Raw genomic sequence first — 27,926 nt, 5'->3', positions numbered from 1 at the left:
TTCTTGGGACCCCTGAAATATTCTCCACTGGTACCAAGGTCATAGTTGCAGGTAGTACTGAGGCTAGGTGCTTCTTAACATTAGAGAGCAATGGTGACACCACTTGTTGGATTATCATTAAATCACTTGGTATGATAAATCTCTTCAGTACTGAAAAGGTCAGAGCCAGAAGAATCTCCAGCACATCAACTAAAGAGTGATCGGTACTACCGGTTGTGAATGCTGCAGTGCCAATGTGTTGGTACTTTTAGAGGTATGGACAATGTCCTTAGATGGATCTGTGGTTGTTCAGTGACCAGCTAAGGTCAAGGCATCAGCAGAACTTGATCTGTGCCTTGAATTGCCTCTTGGTTAAGAAACATGAGTTGGAGCATATATAGGGTAAGATCTCTGCTTTTATTTACCAGGTCTCAAGGAAACAGACTTGTGTCTGCTGTCACTTTGAGAAAGATGCTCTCCTAAGCCTTTCTCCACAGATTGGGCAGAGGTGAGCTTAGATGCTCCTCCTGACTTGGTAGTTGAAGAATGTACCTACCTTCAGAAAGAGCGAGCCTTGTAGCAAGGGGCAGCCCTGCGGCGTACTAGAGCACTTGTGGAGATAGTCTGATCCAGTTTGGTAGTCTTCTTTCCCTCAGATTCAGAGGAGGACTTATGGAGCTTTCCAAGAGGAATATTTTAAGGTTGGATTCCCTCACTTTTTGTGACCTCCAAGAAAAAGCACAATATATCGAGCACAAATCTGGCATATGTGCTGCACCAGAAGTAGTACTTAGAGTGACCATCATAGATAAGAATAGCTGCCTCACAGGAGGAAAAGGATTTAATACTGGAAACTTGGTTCCACCATCCCAAAAAAGCTCTGACACTGGGAACAACTGAAGGATGGCTAGTCACACTCCACCCGTGATGCCCATGGGTGGGATGGCATGGGGGCATCAGGGGAGCAGGTGCAGCCCAAATGGACAGAAATTTTCAAAAAAATCCAATCTCACACACATGGGTATATGCACACCAGAAGTGGCATACATGTGGCCATTAGTCAAAGAGCTGATTTTCCAATATTTTGCTTTAAAATTTATTCTGGGTCTTGGCTCCACACAGACTAATATTTACATAGATTTTTCCCATAGTGGAGTCTCTACTTTCCCTCTTCCAGGTTCAGTAGCTTAGAATATTGTGTTTATATTTATTTGAAAATTTGAGTCTTAATGATTTCAGATCTTAAACTCATTTAACATTAACAGGGAACTGAAAGGCTTTTTATTTAAAAACAAACAAAAAAGGAGATAAAAATACCTTAAAATACTATTAATAAAAATCAGTTTCTCTGCTGTCTTTCATCCTTCATTTCACAAGATCCCACATTTCTTTACATAATGTAAATATAGGAACTAACCTCCCATCACTGAAATGCAGCCATCTCTGGAGTGGAACATGGCTATTGTAGGGCAATGCAGCGTCCTTACAAATTCCTGTAATGCTAAGTTTTCACTTTTAGTCTGCCACCTTGTGATTACTCAATGTTACTACACTAATGTGCATGTAATGTGCTTAGTGCTAATAAATGAACAAACATTGCTCAAAGGGTCTCCATGCCGCATCAATATGGATATTTCTTTTTTCCTGCAGTCGCCTAGCTTCACTAAATTAACACCACAGGCAATGGGTAAAGAAAAAAACCTATACCCATGAATGTAATATTTTCTGGATCTTCTCAGCCTCTATCACAATCTCAGCAATTTCTTAAAACCTCCCTTTATTTTGTATTTGATTTTTGCATTAGTTATAGCACACTGTCTCCAATAATATGTACTACTATGGTACATTCTGCAACATTTAACCCCTTTTCCCAGTTGTCATTCATTAGCTTCACAGCTTAATGACACAAAGTCAGTAGATCACAATATGACCCTGTTAAAAAAATTTTAATGCCATTTTTACAAATTACAGCATAATGCACTGATTACCAGGATGAAAGCAAAGTCTAGGCGTATGTCTGGAGACCAAATAAAAGAACGTTTGAACATCTGTTCATCCTACAAATGCCTTTAAATGCTTTGATTTTCCCATAATCATTTTGTTCCACCATTTCACCCTTTTCTGAATGTGTATCCAACAGCCTCAGGACAGCAGCCAGAGATCTGCAGTAATAGCACATTATAACTGAAGTTCCAAGGCACATTTAAGTTTTCCTCTTAAAGTTACAACAGGGAAAAAACCCGGTTCTCAGCATATACCACCAACTCTTGGTCCTATAAAATACTGTGCTCTGCTAGACGAGCAGAGTGAAAGGACAACACACTCTTCAAAAGGGGTTTATCATACAGAATTATGAAGCACTAGAATGCTGTTCAACCAAAGAGAGAGTTATATTGCCCCAGTAAGTATTCCTAATCTGTATGTTTTCAGATAGATCAAGTTCCAGAACAACTGATCGGTCCATTCAGACTGCCTTGACGAATGCAAAGAGAACTGGGGGGAAACAGAGAAGGAATTCAGAAAGTTCAATAGAAAATGCTATGTAACAATACATACCTTGCACTGATTGGCTGCCTTCCATCCAGAAGTATCAAAAAGTCCTTTACAAAACTGTACAGTCAAGAATCACTTACCCATCACCAAAATGCTACCATCTCTGGTGTGGAATGCAGCAGCCAACAACATTAGTACATAGCAGTTTAGGATAAAACACAAAGACTATCATGTCCTACTGAAACTCACACAGGTATTTTAGGACTAGCAGTTAATAACCCAGTTTGGTATTTGTTGAGGACACCAGAGCCAAAATCTCTACATTTGTAAACAAAACAAAAAAACCCAAACAAAAACATTCTTCTTAAGCATACTACAAATTCTTTAGTAATTGCAAGCGATCAAAACTTCACTTTTGAGTTTTCCCAAAATTAAACCAATAATTCTTAAATTAAACTGATATAATACACAGGCATTCCCTTTGTGTCATCTATTTAACAGTTTTCTATAACACCCATTGTATCTAAGTGCTAAACAGGAGTGCAGTATTGAGTAAAGGATGCAATATGGGATTTGATAACGACTTAACAGAAAGAGAATGCAATAAATATTCTATGAAAGATTGTCGTGGGGGGATATGAGAGAGGAGGATGGGAGAGAGGACACATTTTCCTTATAGGAGGACACATTTTCCAGCGGGGCAGGCAGCACAAGTCATATTAAGCGGTAACTGGAGTTGCCTGCCTAATTCCTCATGGATCACACTGAAAGCATACCCCATCATCTTAAAGGATGTGCTAAAGCTTTGACTGGGACTCACTCACTCAGCAGAAACTGTTTGGGATTATTCCACAAAGCACTTCCTCTGATCTGATTTAAAGGGACAATGTGTCAAGCTAGTTTAGGCACCAAATTTGCCCTGCCTCAAGAATGTTTAGTAGGAAATGTTCTCTGGATATTAAGTTTTTTGCTCCTTCCAGTTCATCCTTGTCACCAAATAAATAAATCCTACAATATTTTGCTCTGCTGAAAAAAAGCCACCCAAGCCAGCAGAAAGGGCACAAACTAACGAACAATCCCTATTCCCATTACTGGATGGCTGATCAATAACGCTTTCGCAAGCGAGTAAATGATCTATTATGGTTATTTGATTAGCATTCTATGTGATCTAAAGAAATATACTGGCGTGGTGCATTTGGCCCCATCTCATTCTCATAGCTGGTCCCAGCAACCACACCACTTACTGATGCTGAACAGCGTTACTCCTTTTGATCAAATGACAGGGGTGAATGTTTTGGTGTTGTAAATCCTTAGTTCAATCCCTGCTCAAGAGTGCAGCATCTGAATGTGTACAACCATTGTTAATATCAGTGTTAGGGTGGCTTATGCTCTAGAGGACACAAATAAGGGACACTGGAGAACTGTTATCCCCAGCTTTTATGAGGTTGGGGCAAAAAATCAGAAGTACCACCTATGAGAGCCTTCTAAACAGCTAATAGTTTCTAAAGCGCCTTAGAGATCTTCAGTTTAAAAGCCCTTATAAGTGCAACATGGTATCTTAATTTAATGAAATAAAGCCAGTCACTATTTCCACAGGCAACTTTTTGTTTCATTCTCACAAAACATGCACTTTGGTTACAAAAATTAAAGCAGTTCCAGCACATATTTTCTTAGCAAAGATTCAGAATAGCTTAGCCTCCCAATTTCCTAAAGAATCAAATAAATAGCCAGAAGACTCACAAAAGCTGTGTGAAATATTGTAGAAAAGCAGTTCTGAACTGCCAGACTAGGAAACATAACAATACAGACCCTGAAATTATTTGCTTACGATGATTTTCTAACACTGCAGACTGTCAAGATATAAATCACTTATATAAACTTCCATACCTGTCTCTCAGACAGCAACTCACATTATTAGATCTGAAAGAATCCAAAACATCTATTTTAATTTTCACCATTTACATTGGGTATTTTTTGCCCCTCACTCAGCCTGGGGCGTGAAATAGACTGGTTAGTTTCATTTACTGGTTTTCATAACGTTTCCCAAATGCTACTGGGTTTGTATTTCCCACCTTGCTGCAGAATGCTTAAATTAAAAGAATCTTAAAATATTTCACGAAAACATTTCTATCAACTGTAAAACAACTGTACAAATTGGCAGGTGACTCTTGCCAAGAGGGACAGCAGGGAGATTCAAACAGCAAAATCAGAACAAACAGATTCTGGAGGCCAAGCATAGTCATGAGAATAGGAGGACTTTCCAGCTTCAGTCCAGGTAGAAGGAGCCCTTATAGGATGTTACTGAGATAAAAAGCCTTTCAAAGTCCAAGGTTTTCAGATAAGAAATAAGTTCCACCTGAATTCATTTTGGTGTGTAAGCCTTTTAAGGACACTTCAGACCTCAGCTAGAAGGCCTCTTCCGCCTTCTCAAGATTGAATCATTTTCTTCTGTGTGTCAAAGACGTATCTTTTAAAGAGAAGGCTGACAGTAACAGGCTGGGCTGAGTCAACCTTGCTGCTTTCATCTTCTTTGGCTGTATCTCCCTTCCCTGCCTTGGATTTCTTCTTGGAGGGGACAGTGAGAAACACCTTTGTATCTGGCTTGAGTCCATCTGAAAAAATCAAGAACATACATGACAAAAAACTGCCTGTCAGCATTTCAATATTACAAGTATACATCTGAAAATAATGAATACGTGAGTTCATCATTGCAATATATCTCATTTCAAGGATTTATTGGCTAAAACTAAAATTATGACAATCCTTCAAAAGTGCAGTTCAGAACAGTTATTCCTTGCAATCCAATATAGTCTCCTGCAACCTCATTCCCAGATCCAAGTTCTTTGCAAGCTCTAATACAGTTACCCCCCAAGCCACCTCCTTCCAAAGTTCTGAGGAGATAAATAGTAAGGGATTTTTAACAGATCAGATCAAATTGTCTGATCTAGGCCTTTAAAACTCTACAGACTTCCCTCTTTATCCTGCATGGTTGCTTTCCAGCAACCTCTTCTTTCTTGTGAGTGGATTTGGGGCCTAGCATTTTTTAAAACTCAATAAGAGTCACATGTAACCTTTCTGAGAAACAAAACCAACTTGCCCAAAAAAATTCATATAGAAATCTAAAAAGAACATAAGTGACAAATCAAAGATTAAAATCCTGAAAAGTGTAGCTCCATAGGCACTAGAGGTCTTGAATACCTTTGGTCCATTACCTAGACTGGCCAAAAGTACACTGCTCAATACACCACAAGGAAAGCAGTGTTATTTCTGACTAAAGCATCATATATGTTAACCGGTTACAATTTTTTTTTACATGGCCAATCCTTAAGAGGATCAGAATTTGGGGGAGCACGACCGGAAGTTTAAATACTATTCTTGAAAAGGATTTAAATCTTCTATGTTCAAACAGGAATACCTACCCTTTTCTACCTAAGCAGCAGGGGTTTTATTTACCATTTTTACGTTATTTTAACTGGTCATATTGGTGACATTTCAGATAAGAGATACAAGGTAGCCAAGTCCAAATAAATGTTGCAAAACAGGGGAGATACTGCTCCTTGGAGACTGCTCTTGAAGCCTTTTCTTTCTTAAAGCAGATGACAGAGAACCTCTGAAGCATATTCAATGCCGCCTATCTGCATACTCCAAAATGGAGCTCTCAGGCATTTCGCCAGTTTCAGTTCAGGTGTTTTTAACCTGTGGTGTCACCTAACCTTATCTCAAACACTTAATCAGCTTCTCCCACCTCATTCTGAAATTCAGAGACGGAGTCTCGTATCATGGCTTGACAAAAAGATTGAGATGCTTATGATTTACTGGAGACAGGAGGTCTACAAACACACGTGATTTGCTCCATTACAGACACATCTAGTGGATATTAAACCTGATTGCAGGGACTCAGCACCAGAGCCACCTTCTCTTCTTGCTATGTCAGATAGTAAATTGCTCCAAGAGGCACTCACAATGTGCTGCAGAAGTTGGGGCGGGGGGGGGGAGGAGGGGAAAGGAATCACAACAGCAAGAGAATAGGAAATAAGCAGGTGCTGCAGCAAAACCATTACCCCAGGGGTCAGCAACCTTTCAGAAGTTCTGTGCTGAGTCTTTATTTATTCACTCTGATTTAAGGTTTCGCGTGCCAGTCATACATTTTAATGTTTTTAGAAGGTGTCTTTCTATAAGTCTATAATATATAACTAAAATATTGTTGTATGTAAAGTAAATAAGGTTTTAAAAATGTTTAAGAAGCTTCATTTAAAATTAAATTAAAATGCAGAGCCCCCCAGACCGGTTGGCAGGATACAGGCAGTGTGAGTGCCACTGAAAATCAGCACGCGTGCCATAGGTTGCCTACCCCTGCATTAGACTGTCAACTATCCCCCTTTAATTCCTGTAAGGAGGGTTCTGAAAACACTGCCAAATCCTCGATACATAGCGCTCTGACATGCAGACCACTCAAATGCTCCATGTTGTGGGGAAGTGAGGACAGTCAGGTGCTCTCTCCAAACACAAAGGGATGTGGGAGTATGGGAGAAAAGGAACATGTTATATAGGTACATAATTTAAAAAATACATGGCCTAGGGTTGGGGAAGTCAAATGTCAGGCAGCATTAACTTTGCATACTTTCTACAAGACCTCCTGAAATGTATATGAATGACCAGTAAAAAGTTTTCTTCTTTTATCTTCAGATATTGGGATATAAAAAGCAACATTTATTTCATGTAAAAGTGACTAGGTTAGTTTCTCCCCAGTGGCTGAGAAGTTTGATGATAATTATCCTTGCATGTGGGAGATACAATTAATCAAGTTAGTTAATACAGTAAAACCTGATCTCAAACACATACTATATGCCTCCACTACACCATACAATTGTTTCTGTTGTTGCTGATTTTTATAAAACCCAAACCCAAGTGCTGTCCACATAAAACCTATTTTACAAAGTTCTTACTTGCATTACGACCACCTTTCATCATTAAAAATGAAAGAATTTAATCATTTCATAGAAAGTACCTTTTTTTACATTTGGAAAGTATCTAGCACATTTTGAATGCTGGAAACAACAGTAATAATAATAGAAATGGAAAAAAACTATTAGCTGATCCAGTGTAGGTCCCTGCCTGTGCAGGATTCGTTCCCTATTGTACATTTCCACTCTTTTGACCGATATCATTGCAAATGTCCCTAACTTACAGGGCCTCCTGTACTCCTCCAGGGAGACTGATTACTTTTCAGACTTCACTCAGTTTAGACAAGGAAGATATGCGGTTTAGTTTCACTTCAGTTACTAGTCAGTTTCCCTTTCTTGGTCTCATCACTAGTATTATGTTGCTGCTGCTGGAACACTGCTGCTATTAGGAAGATGTTTAAATCCAAATTGTCTCAGAAAGGCCCATTTTCATTAACAACAAAAGATCATGAAATATTTCAAGTCATATTACTAGGTTGTGCAAGACACATTTTAATTAAAAAAAAATATCTAATTTGGAGGGTTAAAACTTGACAACAATGGCCGACATTTTCTATCTTGAGTGTCAGAAGCTAGCTACCTAATTCCATTCTCAGGAACCCTTCCTCTTGACAACAGGAATAGGCAACTGGCTTGAGTTCCAGAGGTGCAGTACAATCACAGTTCCAAACGAGCAGAGCATCCATAACTCCCACAGAAGCCACTGAGAGCCTGGGGTGCTCAGTGCCTTTGAAAGTCAGGCCACTCATACAGGCCACTTCCTAAATTTAAGCACCCACATTGGAAAATTTTGATTTTAAGTAAAAATGATGAAAAAATGAAAATGGAGCCACACAAAGTGTAAAGAACTGTGGGGGGTGGGGGAGAGAAGGAGGCTTGTTTGTTTGTTTAAAGCAACCTCCTCTCCAATCCAACAAAAAAAACTTAAAATGAAAGAGAGGCCAAACTTTACCTTGTCTGCAGGCTCCACACCCATTCAGATTCAAACAAGGCATTATGTGCAAGAAGAGTTAGCAGGAGAGATGGAAGAATGTGGCAGTTCCTACAAGCGAAATCATGGGCTGCCAGCCAAATGCAGCTCAGGTATTATTAAACTTGCAAAGTATCTAAATTACTTAATCAGATCCCATGGCCCTCATTTTGCAAATAGATTAGGTGGCTGGCATCATACCCTGACAAATGGAAGTTGCTGTTTTTTTCACTCTGGTGCCAGGAGGTCTATGACTGAAGAGGCTCTATGATACAGAGCAGCACAAAGGAGCAAGCAGAGGGAGACAGGCAGAGAGGCACAATCTAGGCTTCATCTACCTCCGTGGATTTCTCGCGTTACACACAATTCATACTTTACATTTTACAAAACCCAGGAAATGAAGGGAAATATATCTGTCACCGAAGAAGACATCAGCCCTTTAATAGCTGAAATGACAGATATTTTTAGATGAAACTCTAGTTTAACTTACTTACATTAGAGGTCTAATCTCTCCTGAACAATGACTATGTTAGCTTGAATACATAGTGAGAAATCTGTTCCATTAATTAAGTGCTGCCTGTACTAGGATTTGTAGCAAATGTTAATAGATTTTTTTCCTTCCTCTGTTGGACAATTACTTTATTTTTCCAAGTTGCTAATGGATTAAATTTAAAAGGTCTGTGTGTTAAAAAAGACTTTAGCTTCAAAGTTCTAACATGCACCTTGCCCACATTGCTGGGAAATACCTACATATTAATATTATTAATGGACAGTCCTCAGAGGCATAGTAGATAGCTGAAAGCTTAGCAAATTCATTCCCACCCATCAACCTGCTTTCATTGCTAAGTATATAACATAACTCTCCCAGCCAGACCTTATTTAAAATGTATTTATACTGTAGACTAACTTAGGTTAGAGAAGGAAATGTGAATATACAATAGCTCCTGTTATTACTCTGTTGTAAATACCATATCAAGACTCTCAAACTAACTATAGGATTCTTCTATTTTAGCAAGGACTAAAGGATTCACCCCAGATTGTATATTTCACAATTCCAGAAAATGCAAACTTTGCATGCAAATGAAAAAAAAAATCCCACCAGGAAAATTAATTTCAAAGCCTCAGAATGGCTTCATACAGCAGAAAAATAAAGATTTTTGGAACAGTTTTATATTTTCAACAATAAAATAGGTTTTGCCTTAATTTGTGTTACATTAGTTTTAGTTTATAAAACATTATTATAACCCAGATTTTCACAATTGCACAGGCAAAAATTCTTGTCTAATTGCAGAAAACATGCAATCACAACAATTTGGTACCCCGATAACATGCAAAGAAATTCTGTGCTTGTATTTCTTCTTCCTCTTCTCCTATCAAATACCTGATACTTCGTATCTACCCAGTCATATCCAGCAATAATTCAAAGGCTGTGCCAAATGGAGTTTTAAGGTTCCCTTGATGCTTCATCATGGCATGATCATTTTCTTCTTCATACCAATCTGATCCCTCTAATAGGGTCTGATCCAAAGCCTAGTCACATCAATGGACCTTTTCTCATTATCTTCCATGGTCTTTGGATCAGGCCTATAGGGAAGAGATGACTTCACTGCTCCTAGTCAGTAGCCAGGATAGTAGATGAGCATTTCCCCCAATACTGCTCTGCAAAAGGACCAATTAAGAGGTGCTGGAAAAACAGAAATCCTTCAGATTTCCCCTCTTCTTTGAGTTCACATAGAAATATCGTTAAGTAAAAACAAAGCAAAAGTAATCCTCTGCTGCACGCAAGAGTTCATGAACGATTCTTCATATGTTCATTTATGATTTAGGTGCTGGCTAATATGGGTCAAACAGGTGGTAAACGCCTTCCAGAACTCACATGCTGAGAAGATATGTGAGGAGTGAATGCCAATTCCTCCATGCAAGTGATCCTCCCTCTACCTCATCAGATCCTCTCTCCAGCTTGATCCACTGCCTAACTCAAATCAATTCCTTCACTTCCACTTGAGTGTATTCACTCTATCTCCTCTCCCCACTGCTGTATATATTTGAATCTACTACGTGTAAAAGACAGTTACTTGTTCCATAACTGGTGTTGTTCGAGATGTGTTGCTCACATCCATTCCATATTAGGTGTGTGTTCTCACCACATGCACTGGTGCTGGAAGTTTTCCCCTCAGCGGTATCCGTAGGGGACTGGCTCTGGCGCCCTCAAGTGGCACGCACATGCCATGGTATACAGGGCACCGCTGGCTCCCTCCACCCTCAGTTCCTTCTTCCAGAAACTCCGACAGCGGGGAAAGAGGGGGATCATGGAATGAACATGAACAACACATCTCGAAAAACACAAATTCGAGTGCTTGCTCATGTCCATTCCATATTAGGTGACTCCCAAGCAGTACCAACCGAGGCAAGTAGGAGTTCATGGATGTGTAGATTGTAACACAGCTCTGCCAAACCGAGTGTCATCTCTGGCCTCCTGTGTGATGGCGTAATGCGCTGTGAACATGTGAACCGAAGACCGTGTCACGGCTCTGCAAATATCCTGGATGGGAATGTGCTCCAGGAAGGCTGCCAAGGATGCCTGGGCTCTAGTCGAACGAGCCCTCGCATTCGGCAGTGGTGGGACCTGTGGCAGCTTGTAACAGGTCCGGATTCAGGAGGTGATCCAGTTGGAAATCCTCTGTGAGGACACCGGAAGGCCCTTCATCCTGTCCGCTGTCATGATGAAGAGCTGGGTTGACCTGTGGAAGGGCTTGGTACGCTCCAGGTAAAACGCCAGGACATGTCTGACGTCCAAGGCTTGCAGCCTCCTTTCCTCGAGAACAGTGTGTAGCCTGGGACAAAACACCAGGAGGAAGATGTCCTGATTGACATGGAAGGAAGACACCACTTTCGGCAGAAAGGCCAGAGGGGGTCGCAGTTGAACTTTGTCCTTGTAGAACACCATATACAGTGGCTCCGATTTCAGGGCTTTAATCTCCAACACTCGTCTCGCTGATGGGATCGCCACAAGGAAAGCGACCTTCCATGACAAGTGGGAAAGAGAGCAGGAGCCCATAGGCTCAAAGGACAGGCCCGTGAGCCTAGAAAGAACCAAGTTAGGGTCCCATTGTGGGACAGGAGCCCAGACTGGTGAGAAAAGCCTCTCAGGAATCTGCTCGACGTGTCATGCGAAAAAAGTGTCTGACCTTGGATCGGCGGGTGGAAAGCGGAGATGGCCGCAAGGTGCACCCTGATGGAAGAGAGGGCCAGCCGCTGGTTCTTAAGATGAAGCAGGTAATCTAAGATAGATTGTAAGGTGGAGTGTGACGGAGGGATGCTACGCTCAGACACCCAGTGGGAGAACCTCGTCCACTTGGCCAGGTAGGTTGCTCTGGGGGCACGGGGGATACTGAGGCTGATGGCTTGTCTGAGGCTCCCACCACCGACCCGAGCCCTTGAGAAGGCTGAGTAAAACTCCATGGGTACCAGGCAGCTGGTCAGTGGCCCTGGTGCCATGGGTTAAATGGCGATACTGCCAACACCAAGGGTACCGCCAGTGCTGGGTTTTGGCCCACCGGCAATGACTCCTGTCCAATGCTGGAACTCGAACCCAAGTGGTTGCTCTCAGGCGACCACGAGTGAGTAGATCAGCTATCCTGATCGCTGCAGTGCCGATTGCTGCACCTGGACACTTGGGATGAGTCCCTTCTGCAGGTCCTCGGAAATCAGCAGTGTTCAGCGACGGCGTTAAAATGATCCACGCCTCACGCTGCTTGACTGGTACCAGGATTTGGAGTGGGTCGGTCACCAGGAAGACTCTCTCTCCAATCTTGGGGATCCATTACATGGCAAGGTGTACCGAGGAGCTGTGGACTGATGACTCCACTCCTGAGACAGACCGCCCTGGGCTCATGACAGGTGACGAGCTATGGGTGAAGCACTGGGCAGGTCCCAGTGCTGTCAATGTTGGGAAGGGTGGATCTCTGCAGGCCTGTGCCAGGTCACCAGCGAGGCACGCCTCGAGTCCTGCGGGTAGTGTCCTGAGTCCAGAGACCAGTGAGGGCTTCACCAAGCCTGCCTCTCTGCTTTTGAAGCCTGGTGGCTCCCTGAGGGTGAGTGCTGGTAGGATGTCCCCCACAATGGGGAGCAATGCCGCTGAGACAGGGACCTATTTAAAGGACTCAAGGTGTGTTTACCCCTAGACCGGGGTACTGCCGTAGCCAGTGTGGGTGACACCGGTAGCACCAGGATATCCTGCACTGGCTGCAGGGCCTCAGGTGTTGACGGGACCTCTGGTTGGCAAAGGCCCCAGCCACTGTCTGGTGTGGCAGGCATGGGTCGGGGTGGGCTCAACCACTTGACCTGAGCTCGTGCCCAACTTCTGGAAGGAAGTATCGAGCTGTCCTCCTCAGGCCTTGGCTCCCCTCCTGTCCTCTCCTTCCCCTTGCGGGATGTAGGAGATCTTCCTCTCCCAGTCTTCTTTAGCCGCCTGGCAGGTGCCAGGGAGGGGGATCGGCACCAGTCTGTTGACAGTGGGGTGCTGCATACTGATGCTGTGGTACACGGGGCAGATTCAAACCTTGACTGCTCCAGTGCCAGACTTAGCACTGACTCCACTAGGAGTGCCTTGAGATGAAAGTCCCTCTCCTCCTTAGTCCAAGGTTTGAATGACTTGCAGATACGGCACTTGTCACTTATATGCAACTTGCAGAGACACCTTCAACAACTATTATGCAGATCGCTAACTTTGATTTCTTGCAGCGATTGCATGGCTTAAAGCTTGGGGATCAGGGCATGCCCCATCCCTAGGCTAAGTCCTGTTCAGGGCCCACCAAGTAAAAACACTAACACACTAAGGGAAACTGTTAACTACGTACAACTGTTTTACAAGAAAAGTTCAAAATACTGAACAAAGCGAAAAAAGGCTAGCTGAAGCAGCAGATGTTCCAGCACCGTCACTGGCTGCAAGGAGGAACTGAGGGTGGGGGGCCAGAGCCGGCCCCCTACAGATACCACTAAGGGAAAAACTTCCAGCACCGGTGCATGTGGTGAGAACACACACCTAATATAGAATGGAGATGAGCAAGCACTCGAAGAAGCAGCCTTGCTCCTTCTTGTTCTTGTGGATCCCAGCCCACAGCTTCAAATAATCCTTTAGCCCATTCATTGCTCCACTCCTCCTTTTGTTTTGCTGTCTGCTGCTCCTCACCATTTTTTCTGACCTTGAAAAGGTCTGCTAAGGTGGACTTGGCTATTTCTCCTGAAGTCTAACCCAGTGGTTCTCAACCTGTGGTCTAAGACTTCCAAAGGGGTCCGCTCCACCATTCAAAATTTTTATGGGTCTTCAAATGAAAAAAGGTTGAGAACCCCTTCCCCCTCCAGCTCTCCTCTGCTTTCTGTTCTCTTTCCACCTAGCCATTTCTCTTTACCCCACTCCCTGCTCCAGCTTTCCCTCTTTCCTTTCCAGGTTTCCTCTGCCTTCTCATTCCTACTCCAGTCTCAGAGGTCTCCTTTACCTCCAGGAATGGCTCTTCTCCTTTAGAAGACTAAAGAACTGCTGAGTGATTGGAAAACTGTAAACGGCTGAATGCTACACACTTTGGGGGAAAGTAGTAAAAAAATGGAATAACTCCTGTGTGCCTAGCCAGAGAAGGAAGTAACAACCAAGGCACTGACTAATCACAATATTGTGAACAGGTGGAATGATATACATATGGGGCATGCCCTCTAACCCAGGCAAAAGAGGAAAATGTATACAGCTGAACTTCAAACCCCCCTCCCTGAAATAGGCCTGGGTGCCCCCTGCTTTAATAACAGTTCCAATTCTTTACTGCAATGACAATTGCAATGACACCTAGACATGATATCACAAATTTCAATAGTTTCTTTCATGCTTAAAGATCCCAACATGCTTTATATACTGCATACTGCCAATTACAGTTATTGGGGTCCCATAAATACTTCAGTTTCAGTAATCTCTGCATTACTGGAACAGAGCTGCCTCTGGATTGACATGCAACAGGGTGGACACCCAGCAGGCTCTACAACTGGGTGGGGTTGAAGAGCGTGAAATTTGAACCAAAGAGACAAGGGCAAACGTTTACATTTATGTTTCATGGGAATTTTAAATCTAATCAAATACCTGCACACATTACAATAGTCTACTTTAATGTGGTAACTGATTTCTCTATAGGAACTACTACTAATGTTGCAACTGCACAAGTAATAGCAGCGGTGCAAGTAGTACTGTAGATATGCCCCAGGTGTTTTTACCACGTCATGGAAGTCTGCTCTAAGCCAGAGCCCTGTCTACACTAATGGCTTAATACAAGTGCATCTGCACCATTACTAGCGTTACTGGAATATGGGTATTACTTATTCTGGTGTAGGTGTATTTATCAGTGTTAGAGCCTATCCTTGATTTGTTGCTAGCATCTGCAAATTTCCAATATCACCTGGTACTGTGGCCCCATAGATCTGACAAACTAAACAAGATAGGGCAAGAAAAGCCCTTGGATGGGAGACCTTCAAGGAAAGCACAGGAGCTGCAGAAAGGCATCCTGGTAATTTAGTGAGTGGCAATCTTTCCTCTGAATCAGTATTGAATGAATGCCACAGTACAGTACTAGGGTCTACATGCTGCTAGGCAGGACCTGTCTTTTGGAAACATAAAACCAAGGTACTAACTGTCTGCGGTGATGAAAAATCTCATAGCACTTTTCAGAAGACTAGGCTGCCCCAGTGTCCTCACCAAATCATGATTTGGGTAATTATATTCTGCCTGCAGCAGCTAAATTACTCCTGAAGTTCCAACTGGATACAGTATCACTACATGTCCCCAACTACTGTACAGTTTTGCTATGCACTGCTGAACAGCTGCTGTGTTCCACCCCTGAGCATGCTGCATTTCAGTGGTGAGTGAACTGAGAGCTTGTGTGCAGGCATCTGGAATGAAAGGCATTATTATAAGAGTTGTTATACTGGAACTGGAATTACCAAGTGGATTTCATTATGGTCTTCTGATTATTAGGAAAGAGCTGATCTTTCTTGCTGAGGAAGAAAGAAGCTGTTTTAATTCTGGAGAATGACCTAGGTGAAGTTCAGGCCAAAGCTGTATTTGGAAAACTCTCACATAAAGCTGGACACAACCCTTTCATGCACAGTGCCAATTCTGCACAATGGCTTGAACTGCACCCTCCGGCGGTCCTTAAAGGCACATTCTGTATCTTGGCTTTCACTGCTAGCAATCAAGAAAGAATTCAAGAAAACAAAACTGTTTCCCAAGCACTGTTTGCTGGTGCCATAATTAATATAATCAAACAATTCCACAAATTGCTTCCAATTGCTGGAGTCACTTTCATGTTCAGAACCAGACTTTCAAAGAAGGGCCCTTCTTGTCATACACCCCTACAGAGGTAACTCTTGGTTCACACAGTGGTAACAAGGCCTCACTAAATAATATAGGGTAATTTGTACTGTAATAGGTCCCTAAGGCACCATGGACACAATTTGAAATGCCATCTAATTTTTCTTTTTTAATTAAAAAGCAGTTACTATATTTAAATGACAACACAAAAAAGTTCAGAGGGGACAACTTGAAGGTTCCCACAGCTTGCTGGGGGTCTTCTCAAGGTCAAGAAGAGTTTTATGGGCTCAGTTGTACACAGTAGGATTATTTCTTTAATTAGCTCAGCATCCCCTCTGCATAAAGTCAGCATTTTGATTCATACTGCTAAATGGAACTCAGGCCCTAGTACTGCAAGCCCCAGACCAGAAACATTTACAGTATTTACTAACACCTCCATGATTTCTGGTTACCCTTTCCCCCTGTCCTAAAAGAGTCCTTAATTTACCACCTAGATCAAGCAGAATGTATCAAGTATGCATTCAGTGTGCCACTCACCCACAGGTTTACTGGTCCACTCCATAGTCAGCAAGCTAAATCTGCAGGATGATCAATGTGTGCAACTCAAATTTCCAAAATCAGTGTAGCATCATCATGATGCCAATCATCAAAATCCAATATAAATGCCAAGATCCAGTATCAAAATGTGATTTGTCTAGAAGGATGTTTACATTCTGGTAACCTGTGTAAGCATGTGGAGTCTGCTGCCAGAAGCACTGAGATGGGACATGTTTTTCCATCTATCTGCTCCATTATGCATTGTAATTTTGCTCCTTAAACCCTACATAAACCACTTGAACAAGCCATATGTTATCCACTGACAGTGAGACGATCTAAATGCTCTCTACAAGGCCCTCTGTGGCTGCCAAAATATATTCCAAAGGGCAACCTTATCCTCAGCACCCACCCAGCATCTTCTCCAGCCCAAACTGAGACCCCTGGTCTGAAGCAACAAGTCAGAGCTCTTCCGTATTTCTCAGACAGTTAGTCAGACAGGTTAGCACACGCTTTCAGAGTACAAAACAGGGTCATGTTTTTTATACACTAAAAATTCCATGGCCATCTCATAGTCCACAACTGTACGTGTGCTGCACAGTGTGCCTGTTTGTTGACAGTGGGATACAGCTTGGATCTTCTTGTTCCAGAAGTAGGCCAGGTTAACTTTTGGGGACATGGAGAGGCAAAGAGGAGAGTTTATGATGTTTTATATCTGGCCCATTGACCATGCACTGTTTACTTGTCTATTCTTTTACTGTAAGCTCCTCAGAGCAAGAGCCATTCGTCTTGAGTGTTTGCACATGTTGAGCATTACTGGAATAAATAAAATAACGAGGACAATACTATTAATGTGAAGGGTGAAGCTGCAGCTTGATGTTTACAGGGACTCTTGCTAGAGTTTGACAGTAGAGAAATTATTGGTTGACCAGCTCCAGCTTCACGATCATACTGGGAAACATCCCAAGTTATTAAAAACAGCCAGCCTGGCAACATAGTATTTTAAAAAAATTATTTTTCAGAAGCAATTGGTCACTATTATTTCAACCGCTGATGTGCATTTGTTCCCACTCTCCATGGGCCTGCTTGGCGATCAGAGCACTCCTGCTAAAGTAAGGTCGACCTTGCATTGGTTTCCTTTAATCCAAGATCATTGCTGTCTCATATCTCTAGCCAAAAGGATTTAATTAGCAAGATAAATATTGATAGTAAAACAATGACAGTGAGCCACATCTTGAACTTTGCTATTTGCTTAACTATCCAGCACAGTCTTTCTGCAATCTAACAGATTTTGTGCACTCTTGTGATGGCTCTGGTGCTGGAACTGGTTTTGCAACTTGAAAATCCATGCTACTTAAGGACCGTGGAGCTAAAAGTCTCCCCTCCGCCTCATGCCCACCCCCTGCACAAGTTCTGCCTCCCATATCGTCACAGTCCCATTACTTGCCTTCGTTCAAGAAAACGAAAAGTGAACAAGAGCCAGAAAACATTCTTTCTGGTTGAACTGTTCTTATGAATACAAGGAAGAGCAATTTCTGGCCAGAACACCAAGCACAGTTTAGGCAGGAGGACAAGTTTATCACTCAATTCCAGTTCTGCCAATACACATCAGTCCTGACTGGCAACACTCCTCCAGTTCTATGCTGCACACACAGCTCTGTCAACGTTCCTCATTCTTGTCCCTTAACTTCCACTACTATTCCTAGCCCTGGGACCAGGCATATCTTTGCCACTGGATCTCAAACCATATCTAAGAGCCTCTCTTGCATAAACTAAAATCTACTCTCTAATGAGTGTGTACGCAAACTGAATTCAGTATGGTCAGGGATATTTGGGACAGTCTCTTAAAACAGGAGGTTTACTTAATAACGAAGGACTCTTGCATAGGTTTCACTACACTAGGGTCTTTAATGTTTAAACTCTCATACCTGTAGGGAAGCAGTTGCCTCCCATGTTCTGAAGAGCATAACTCAAATTTCCGTGCTGATTAAGGGATACAGTATAATTCCATTCCAGTGCATGGGGACTTTATCTGTGAGAGTTCATAATTCTAAATCCTTAGTTGCACTGAGTTGGGACCATCTTTATCTCCTATGTGGATGTTTTGAAGCTAAAGCACACACTGGTATGGGCCAACAGATGCCTCAGTTGACATAAGGTCAACCCCAATACCATAAAGAAATCAATACCTCTGGTCTGCACTAGGATGACCAGCAGTATAACAGGAAATCTGGTTTGAATTCAACACAAGGGGCTAAAATTTCATCAGGGAAGCCTAAAGAAAAACAAAAAAGTACAAATACACAATCTTACACCAGCCTGTCAGAAATGCATACGAGGCAGAAAAAGTTTAACTTAGCAGATCTGACACAGAACCAAAGGCAATTCATTACAAAGCTGCTTCAAATCAAAGTGCTAGATCTGTGGACCCATAATCCTCCTATCTTGCTTGCAACTCCTGATGTGGAGTAAGCACCACAGAAGCTAGTTAAGCTGACCCAACTCAACTAACTTATACTGGGCATCTGCTACTTGGTGCTGGCCCAGAGTTTAAGTTGTGCGATATTCTTCTTCCCATGGGCTGCCTTTTTAAAGCAATCCTGAACAATGGGACTTTAGAATAAAGACTAAAACAGTTATTTTTTAAAAAAACTTCTAGGCAAAGGCCTTTAATGCGATTAGCAAAGGGAGGAGGATAGGGTAGCAGCTTTTTCTTTCTTATGTTATGTATATTGTGTGTAAACAAATATGCAATTTGCTTTAAAAAGATAAGGTGATTAAATTTTTATCAGGCTTGTACTCTGTTGTCACCACAACAAAGAGAATTAGGAAGAGGAAAGAAAGGCCTTTTTATTTGAATTATGCTCTTACCAGAGGTTCTCCACAGCACAGCTGAAAAGCCACTCAATGTTCTCTAAACAGGCCCTTTGATTGCATTTTATTCAACTTGTTTGCATTTGGAGCAATCGAAAGGAAAAGAACGCTCCACATTTTGATGTCTTAATGTTCCTTAATACCTTCTTTAATTTATATTAAGCTTCTTAACTAGGATGATGAATTCTTCAAAAACAATGAAGACCTAGTACAGAAATCTTTCACACATCATGAAAACTGCAATTATAATGTATTCACAGCTTTTTTTTGTTACAAAAATATATTTAGAAGAAAGATTTAAAGCATACACAAAAAAATCCTGAAAGTTGTATGAAAATGACTTGATTCACAGAACTAGATGAAAGTTCAAACTAATTATTACAAGGAAAAGAAAATGGTTGGGGGGGTGTGAAATGGAGAAAACTATAACAATGTTTTGTTACTATAAAGTTTTCAGTCCTTTAATATCCTATAAATTCCTTCTCTATCACTTTCTATAAAAAAGGACTCTGGAAACCTTTGCATTTTTGTTTTACACAGAACAAATTTGAATGTTTGCCATTCCTCCCTCTCCCCATTATTCATAGTCTTATTTCCTAAAATGGCTTTTAAACTTTAAATTTCCACAATATATTTTCATCTATTTCTATCTTTTACAGAGGGCCAAAACCAACAATGCACATTTAATTGGTGGACTTCTTAATAATGCCTTGAAATGCCAACATACACAACAGTTTCGCGGCTGCCTGGGTAAAGTTTCACAGACTGAGTTGTCATTCACAGGTGGATCTCAGTCAGATAGGAGACCGGGTTTATGAGAAAAGCAAGGATAATGTAGTAAACATGGAACTAAAACAGGCCACCTGAAGGACAAGACTCGGTGGATTTGTTCTTGCCTGTACTGTATATTTTCCAATTAGAGTTAAAGAAACATTCTAAAATTGCTTAGCCTACAACATTGATTATTTGCCCCATGCTGTAAGTCTTACCCCACAGGATCCCAATAATTTAAAAAAAAAATCTTTACAGCAGCAATCCATCATAGTCCATATGTTCCTAGCAAGAAACCATTAGGATGGCATAATCTCAATTTAGCTCTTTTTTTCAGTATTTGTTGATAACTACAAATATATGTATTTGTATGTGTGTGCACACGTGTGTATATATGTGTGTGTGTGTGTATATATATATATATATATACACACACACACACACACGCACATACACACACCCACACACCAGCCTATTCATTGCTCCCACTCCACAAAGAAACCTCTTGAAACAAACAAGCAAGCAAACAATTCATAGTATTGTCCTATTATAAGCCAACACAATACTTAGATATTGCACTACACTGATTTGGTGCATTAGAAATACAGTAGGAGAGACGAACTTCCAAAATACTCCCTACCCCTGAAGTGCATCAAATCACCCTAGAAATCCCTGTGAAAGAAGCACGTTTGAAAAGGAACATGGATTTGAATTTTCTGTTGACATTCACTGATAGCTCACCTCCCTTGCATGAGTTACACTTTTAGGTTAGCTTCAAGGAAAACTAAAATTAAAACCTTATGACAAAGCTTCCCCCACTTATTGAGTGCTTGTGAAAAAGCTCACTGAGCTGCTACAGCAGTCCACTGGTCACAGTAATGAAAACAAAACTGGGTAGATTTAAAAATGTGTACACTGTATGTTTTTGCAATTTTAAAGTTAAACAATACTGACCTTAATCCAATAAAGTGGGATTGTGCCATGCAATCTGTGTACTGTCTGGAGTAAAATGACACATCGCCCCTTCCTAAACTGAATCAGACACATGCAATTACAGCAGCATCAAACTCACGGTCCAGGGCTATATGTGGTCCATTGCAGCAAAACTTACAGCCAGTCAGAGTGAGTGTTTACGAGAAGGTACAAAATAGCTTTTCAGCCAGAGACGGTGCTACAGACGAACTCCTACCCTGGTACCCTGTCTGCTCCACATTTGTCTGGCAATCCTAATCTCTGTTTTTTCAGGAGACAGTAGAGAGGAGAGAGAAAGAGAGTACATTATTAAAGCAAAAAGGTGTTCAAGTACAACAATCAGTTTTGAACCAATGAAGCCTACAGTATATATCTGCCCAATTTTTCATTATTGTGTAAATGCATAATTTGCATGCACAATCATAGTAAGAATAGGAGTACTGGCGGCACCTTATGCTACAATACATTTGTTAGTCTCTAAGCTTTCGTGGGCTACAGTTCACTTCATCGGAGTGAGCTGTTGCCCACGAAAGCTTATGCTACAATACATTTGTTAGTCTCTAAGGTGCCACAAGTACTCCTATTCTTTTTGCTGATACAGACTAACACAGCTACTACTCTGAAACCAATCATAGTAAGTGTGCACGTAATCAACTAGTTAGAAATCTTAACTGGTTGCATGCAATTATGGAAGTTTCGGCCTATAAGTATCAGTGATGCATGAATTTTTAAAAAGGAATTTTGTTTAAGAAACTCATTCCAGGAAACTGATTCAATAAGTCATTGAAAGATCAAGGAATTTGCTCTATTTGCATCTCTGATCATTTAAAACCCAGAAGTCCACAGGCATCATAATGGTCCACAGATTTTACTATGGCTGTGTGGTATTTTTCAATATCTAATTTTCCTGCACTGTATTTTCAAAAAGTCAGCCGCTCTGCTCCACCCTTCCAGCACTCACCAGCTACCCGAGAATCCTTTCTTCATTTTTGCTTAATTCTCTTTGCATACCCAGCAAATATTAGTTCAAGGGTCGGCAACCTTTCAGAAGTGGTGTGCTGAGTCTTCATTTATTCACTCTAATTTAAGGTGTCGCGTGCCAGTAATACATTTTAACGTTTTTAGAAGGTCTCTTTCTATAAGTCTATAATATATAACTAAACTAGTGTTGTATGTAAAGTAAATAAGTTTTTTAAAATATTGAAGAAGCTTCATTTAAAATTAAATTAAAATGCAGAGGCTCCGGGACCAGTGGCCAGGACCCAGGCAGTATGAGTGCCACTGAAAATCAGCTCGCGTGCCGCCTTGGGCATGCATGCCATAGGTTGTCTACCCCTGTATTAGTTCAATCAATATTACAGCCAGTGTTCTAAGAAGAAAGAATCCGCAAAAGGCTATGGAAATGTGCAAAATTGGCCCATTGATTGCTTGAAAACCTTTCCCACAATGCTGGTTCAGTATTGCCAATTTAAAATGTCCAAAAATCATGAGACTTAAAAGACATAATAAATGTTGGGTTCTTCTTTGCCTTCTGCTTTTGGAGCCCTAGAGTTCACTTTTTCAACCTTTTCTTCACATGAGGGTAGAAATTCACCTTTTTTTTTTCTTTTAATCAAAGGTGAGATTCTCACAGAGTAACATGACTCCAATAGTTGGGGCTTTAAGGAAAAATCACCTTCTATTGTGAAATTCTTGATAAAATCTCAAGAGACAGCAACACTAAAGGCTGTGCCTCCTTCCCTTACCACATTGTTCCTGGCTCTTGGAGCCACTGATGATTCCACAATTAGTTAAGTACAACATCAGAGAATACAGTACAATCTCCTTTATTGGATACTGAATTTGCAGCAGATTGGTCATGTTCTCCAAGGACAACTTCCACTAAGCATTGTTCCCAAAGCCAAATGATCTTTCACTTCCTGAAGTTTCCAAGTTCCAAAATACTTTAAGAAACACAATGTCTGTAGTGTGCATAATTTGGGAGCACTAACTGACTGTCAACTATTCAAGTTTCTAGCGTTATGGTACCGGGTATGAGAGGTCCATGCACAATAAGGACCCACTCCTGCAATATTTCCATAACTTATGTCAATGAAAGCTCCCTGAATGGGAGGCCTGTGGATTTAAACCCCCATTTGTTAATTAGAGGAACAATGTAAAGGCTAATGCAATGGCACCGTCAAGTTCTAATGAATGAACTAGTGACCTTCTGAACCTCACTTGGATTGAGAGAGTCTCTGGGCAGTTCCAAAACACAAGCTCAGTCAGAATGGCATTGCAAAAGACACAAATTAGACAGGTATTTTGAGTGAGTTTAGCTGAAGGTAGCATTGAAGGAGAGAGAAAATTAGATTATGGGGGACGTAACATGACCAGCCAAAATATACAAACATTTTAAAAATAAATTAGTCTCATTACCAAAACCACAAGGGCAACATCTCACATGGCTCTCACTCCAATCATTTAAATCTTTGTTTATTTGATTAAGTTAGGGTCCTAGTATGATCCACTTCACAAGCAAGGGTTCCAATGTCTTAAGATTTATTTTCTTGCTGGATAATTCTCTAATATTTATCTTGTGCTAGCACTTCAGTGGTTGTGGCACTCTAGCCTATTCAAAGTCAACAGATGAATACAGTCCAATATATTACCCAGAAACTCCCAACCTATCGGTCAGTCATACCTGACATCACACACTCCTCATCTGACAATTAGCCCCTGCCATTAAGTGTAGGGAAACTATTTGGCAGCGGCTGAGTTTCTACCTTTTGGAAAGAAAAGAAAGTTCCAAACAAAATCTTGAAAGCTGTTCTTAATTCAGTGAAAAAAATGGAGGTCTTGCACTTTCAGGAGAGGAGAATCATCAACGGGACGAAAATAGTTTCCATTGCAACAGAATCAAACACTTCAGCAAAGTAACACATGTCTTTCCTACTTGGTCATTTATCTTTCATTGGGAATGCTGCAGAGGGAATGTGTTCACAGGGGCAGAGGTTGAGAGAGAAGTTTCATTACTTATAAGCATTTCCCTTCAACTGGCCCAAGAAAGGAATGGGGCACACCCGTTCCCACATATTCTTGGTTGAGTTTTGTCAGGATATGGGACCTCTGAGAAAGGGAAGGAAATGAAGGGGAAAAGTGAAGATTCCTGGCTTAAGCAATGTTCTCATTCAAATTAATTTTTTAAAAACCTACTCCACGTTTTCCTCTTCTTTGGCTTCTCTCATTCACTCAATGATAGCGCTTCAGTCACATTTATACTCCATAAAATCACCTAAAACACTACCAGTAAAAAACACAATATCCCTTCAAATATCAGTTTGGGGCTGTGTCCTCCATTTAGATCCCTGCCATAGGGTTGTAATTCCCTCACCCCCGGTTTGGCTTAGTTGTCCTGATATCTCCATTTATTGTTGAGGGCAGGGCTGATCAATTGCAGGCTCCTCTGCCTCCAAACTCAACCAAGGAGTGACTTACAAGTCCAACAGCTGTTGCTGATTTTGTAGCAGAACCCTGGAAATTTTGTGCATTTGAAGTCCACTCTCCCTCCATCCACTCTTCTGTAAAGGAAAGCAAAAGGGAGGAGAGTGGCTACTGACACAGCCTCAATTGATAAAGAGCTTTCCCCCAGCAGATGCAACAACAAAGGAACTGCTATACTTGAGCAGACCTGAGGTTCATCTACTCTTGGATCTTGTCTCTTGCACTGGCCAGTACCAAATGTTTTGAAAGGAAGGTGTAAGAACCCTACGCTAGACAGACGTGAAATAATCTACCCCTCACATTAGGTCTGATCTTGATCTATCAGAGTTAGAGATTGGCTTAAGCCCTGAAGCATGAAGTTTAATATCTCTTCCAAAATTGTTATAGTCATTAATTATGATACCACTGGATATTCTTGATATTCTTTTTGAAACAACCTTTAATCCAGTGGAATACATCCAATCCCAGCCCAAAAAATCTTCCTTAGCTGATATTTGGCAACGAGAAGTGAAAGAGCCAAAGTTTATTTGCATTGGTGTAGTAATATGGCAGAACATCAACAGCCTACTACACTGCCATGCAAAGGTACCTGAATTCAACTGTTGTCCCCCAGCTTCTTCTTCTTCCCTAAAATGCAAGGGATTGCAGGAGTGCACTTAGACTCTGGGGGAAGGTACTTCTTCATAGCACTCATCAGTGACTCCTGCAGCTGGTGGAGAGGCAATGGCTCTAAAGTAGAGCACCAATCATCTCTCCTAAGCAGAAAGGTGGCAGGTGACTTGAATAGCCATAAAGCCAGAGGAAATGGTGGACTCTCAGACTTTAAAAAAAATTCCAGGGGTAACTTATACTCAAAGCCCATCAACATGGAAGGTCTCAGCCTTAGTTTATCTAAAGCATGAAAAGAATCCTATTTTAGCCTTCCAAGATTATCATGAAGGCACAAGACGCACTCACTGCTCCATACCATAACGATGATGAGAAAATATACATAAACTTCTGTTCATTAAAAAATATAATTCTCACTTTGGGTGAGTGGAATTCTACAAAGCTATTGGTCCTGGAACAACTTTCAATTATTTTATTAAAATTTACATTGTTAAAATTGTATTTCTAGAAAAACATGACACTAAGAACAGCAACGAGCGCCTGGATCGTTACAAGATACAGAGACCACAAAATACACTCCCTTACCTGTAAGCTGAAAAGAACTGGAGAAACAGGCCTAAACAGTATTGTCTGAGAACATTTTCTTGAGGAAAGAATGTGTGTAAGGGTTGGGCTGAACTGTGGGAAATGAAGAAGGTAAGCAAGAGGTTAGTTTAACTATTAAAGGGAGAGGGAGAAATGAAAAAAGATCGTCTTAAATTCCTTGCCTCAAAAAATAAAAAATGGTCCCCATCTCCTAAATACTTGCATCCGAAACAAATACGGTAATTTGACTTCTTCAATGGGTGTAAGAATACAAATCAGTTCTTAGACAACAATGAATGGTTCTTTTAATTACTATATTTGGCCCATAATAAATATCTAAGATCGTTTCTGTAATAAGTAATTCACGCAAGAGGTATGTAGCAAATGTGAGTTTTATATCTGTTTCATGTTTACAGTAACTATTCGTTGAACCACTGTATATATTTTACAAAACAGGCAACAGATTTCATATGAGGAACACTTGTAAGATTTGTGCTGAACTTGTGAATCACTAAGTATTCTAATTTCATCTGTACAAAAACAACCCCCTTAACATTAGAAGAACCTATAGGTCAGCTTTGCTGACTTTTAATGAAGGTTAGTTTGTGCTCTGTGCTCTGCAATCGAAAATTATAATGGTCAGACTGCACTATTCCCATCTTTTAATGAGTCCTATTTTAATACTCCAAATATATACTACCTAAATTTGTATACTCTTTAACAGTAGTTAATCTTCAATTAAAATACCTAGAGCAGAAACGAAGATAGCTGGTTTAAAAGGTAAAAGCTTATTGACAAAAAACGGTATTCTTCATATTGCCTTTTTTAATTCTGCATATTAAAAATGCCATTTTTATGAGTTGAGAAAAAAACTTCAAGAATAATGAAGGCTAACAAAAGACTGAAGAGCAGTAATTTAAAAAGCTCCATATGTAGCATCCTGATTACTGTATCAGTCCCATTTCCATAACGAAGGGAGGTCACTGAACTGCCGCCTGTCCTTTCTGGTGACAAAGAAAGGGCAAAGAGGACAGAATATTTTCAAAGCATCACCCTCAAGAACTAAAGGAAGAACAAGAAGTCTCCTGCAGTATAATATGTGGGTGTCAATGTCTGCACTTTTCTGGAGTATGGCAACCCCAGCTCTGGTGGTCCCTGCACATGCACTTAATTTGGAAACAGCTGGGTTCAAAAGTTTATCCTCACTTTTTGACCTGCAAGGGTTTAGTGTGTGGGAGTGCACACAAGTGTATACATCATACCACACAAGCTGAGGATAGGCAGCCACAAGATACATTGCGTGTGCATGTGTGCAGGCAGGACACTTTGTGTATTAAAAATGCTTTAACGTATATATTATCCAATATACATCAGGCACATACCATGCATTGTGTAGGCATTCAACACACAGCCAGCCAAGGAAAGGTTGCATTTTAGAGTTCAGTAAGTCACTAGAGTCTGCATTTATTTGCAGTCACTTTTTAGTCAGCATATGCTGCTAATTACATATTTCCTGGAAAGTATGCCAGTACAACGTCTGTAGCTGACTAGACTAGCATCATATCCATGTCTACTTTAAATATACCATAATGATGTATGAATTAGCAACAGATCTATCAATCTATCAAGTTATTTACAACATGCACGTTATCTGAGCACCTTAGACCGACAGATTCAGAGAGATGCAAATGCAAGTACTATAGATATAATAGCTAATTAAAGTGGCATTGTAGATGCAGGGGGGCTGGGTGATGTAAGGTACTAAGTAGGGCATGGTTCAGGGAGGACTAGGTAGGGATCAGGGAATCTCGGAGGCTCAGAGAGCAGTAGGTTTACTTACAGCATGAGTGAGAAAGTTAGCAGTCACAGACCTGGCAAAAGAGTCAGATCTTGCAACTCCTTTGTAAGTGTTGATGTTGCCATCAACACTCCCAGCAAATCATTTTCTTGTAGTGCTTTAAGGCATTAGTGATACCTTAAGCTCTTGGACAGGAAGCCTAGTATCCTGAATTCAGGCCTTGGAAAGTAATCAAAGAACCAACCAATTTCCAATTATTTTGTTCTTTCTTTCTTTGACTTCTATAACAATTGTGTGATTTGGAATCTGAAGCAGTTTGATTACAAAAGCTTTCCATTTTCCATTTGTAACACTGAAGGTTTTAAATAACATTGAACTTTTAATAATTTGTAACATGCTGTAAGTATAATCGTGGTGTAGTAAAAACACACACAGCACATATAATGAATAAACAGAGGGTGATGGAATAACGGAGAAAGGGAACTAGGACTCAAATCTCATTGGGACTAGTAAAAAAAATTTGTGAATGAAACAAGCATATTCTGT

General features: G+C 41.0%; 1 protein-coding gene across 1 annotated transcript in view; it reads right to left on the bottom strand.

The window, feature by feature from the left end:
* Positions 1-1,909: 1,909 nt before the first annotated feature.
* Positions 1,910-27,926, bottom strand: part of EEFSEC (eukaryotic elongation factor, selenocysteine-tRNA specific) — a 197,578-nt gene continuing 171,561 nt past the window's right edge. The window contains exon 9 of the mRNA XM_050958545.1: positions 1,910-5,084. Coding sequence (XP_050814502.1) covers positions 4,900-5,084 — 185 coding nt within the window. The 3' untranslated portion in view covers positions 1,910-4,899. The remainder of the gene's footprint in view (positions 5,085-27,926) is intronic.

This window comes from Gopherus flavomarginatus, chromosome 6 (assembly GCF_025201925.1).
Source record: "Gopherus flavomarginatus isolate rGopFla2 chromosome 6, rGopFla2.mat.asm, whole genome shotgun sequence".
Lineage (NCBI taxonomy): Eukaryota > Metazoa > Chordata > Testudines > Testudinidae > Gopherus > Gopherus flavomarginatus.
The sequence above is the reverse complement of the archived record's forward strand: the minus strand, read 5'-3'. Positions and strand labels throughout refer to the sequence as shown.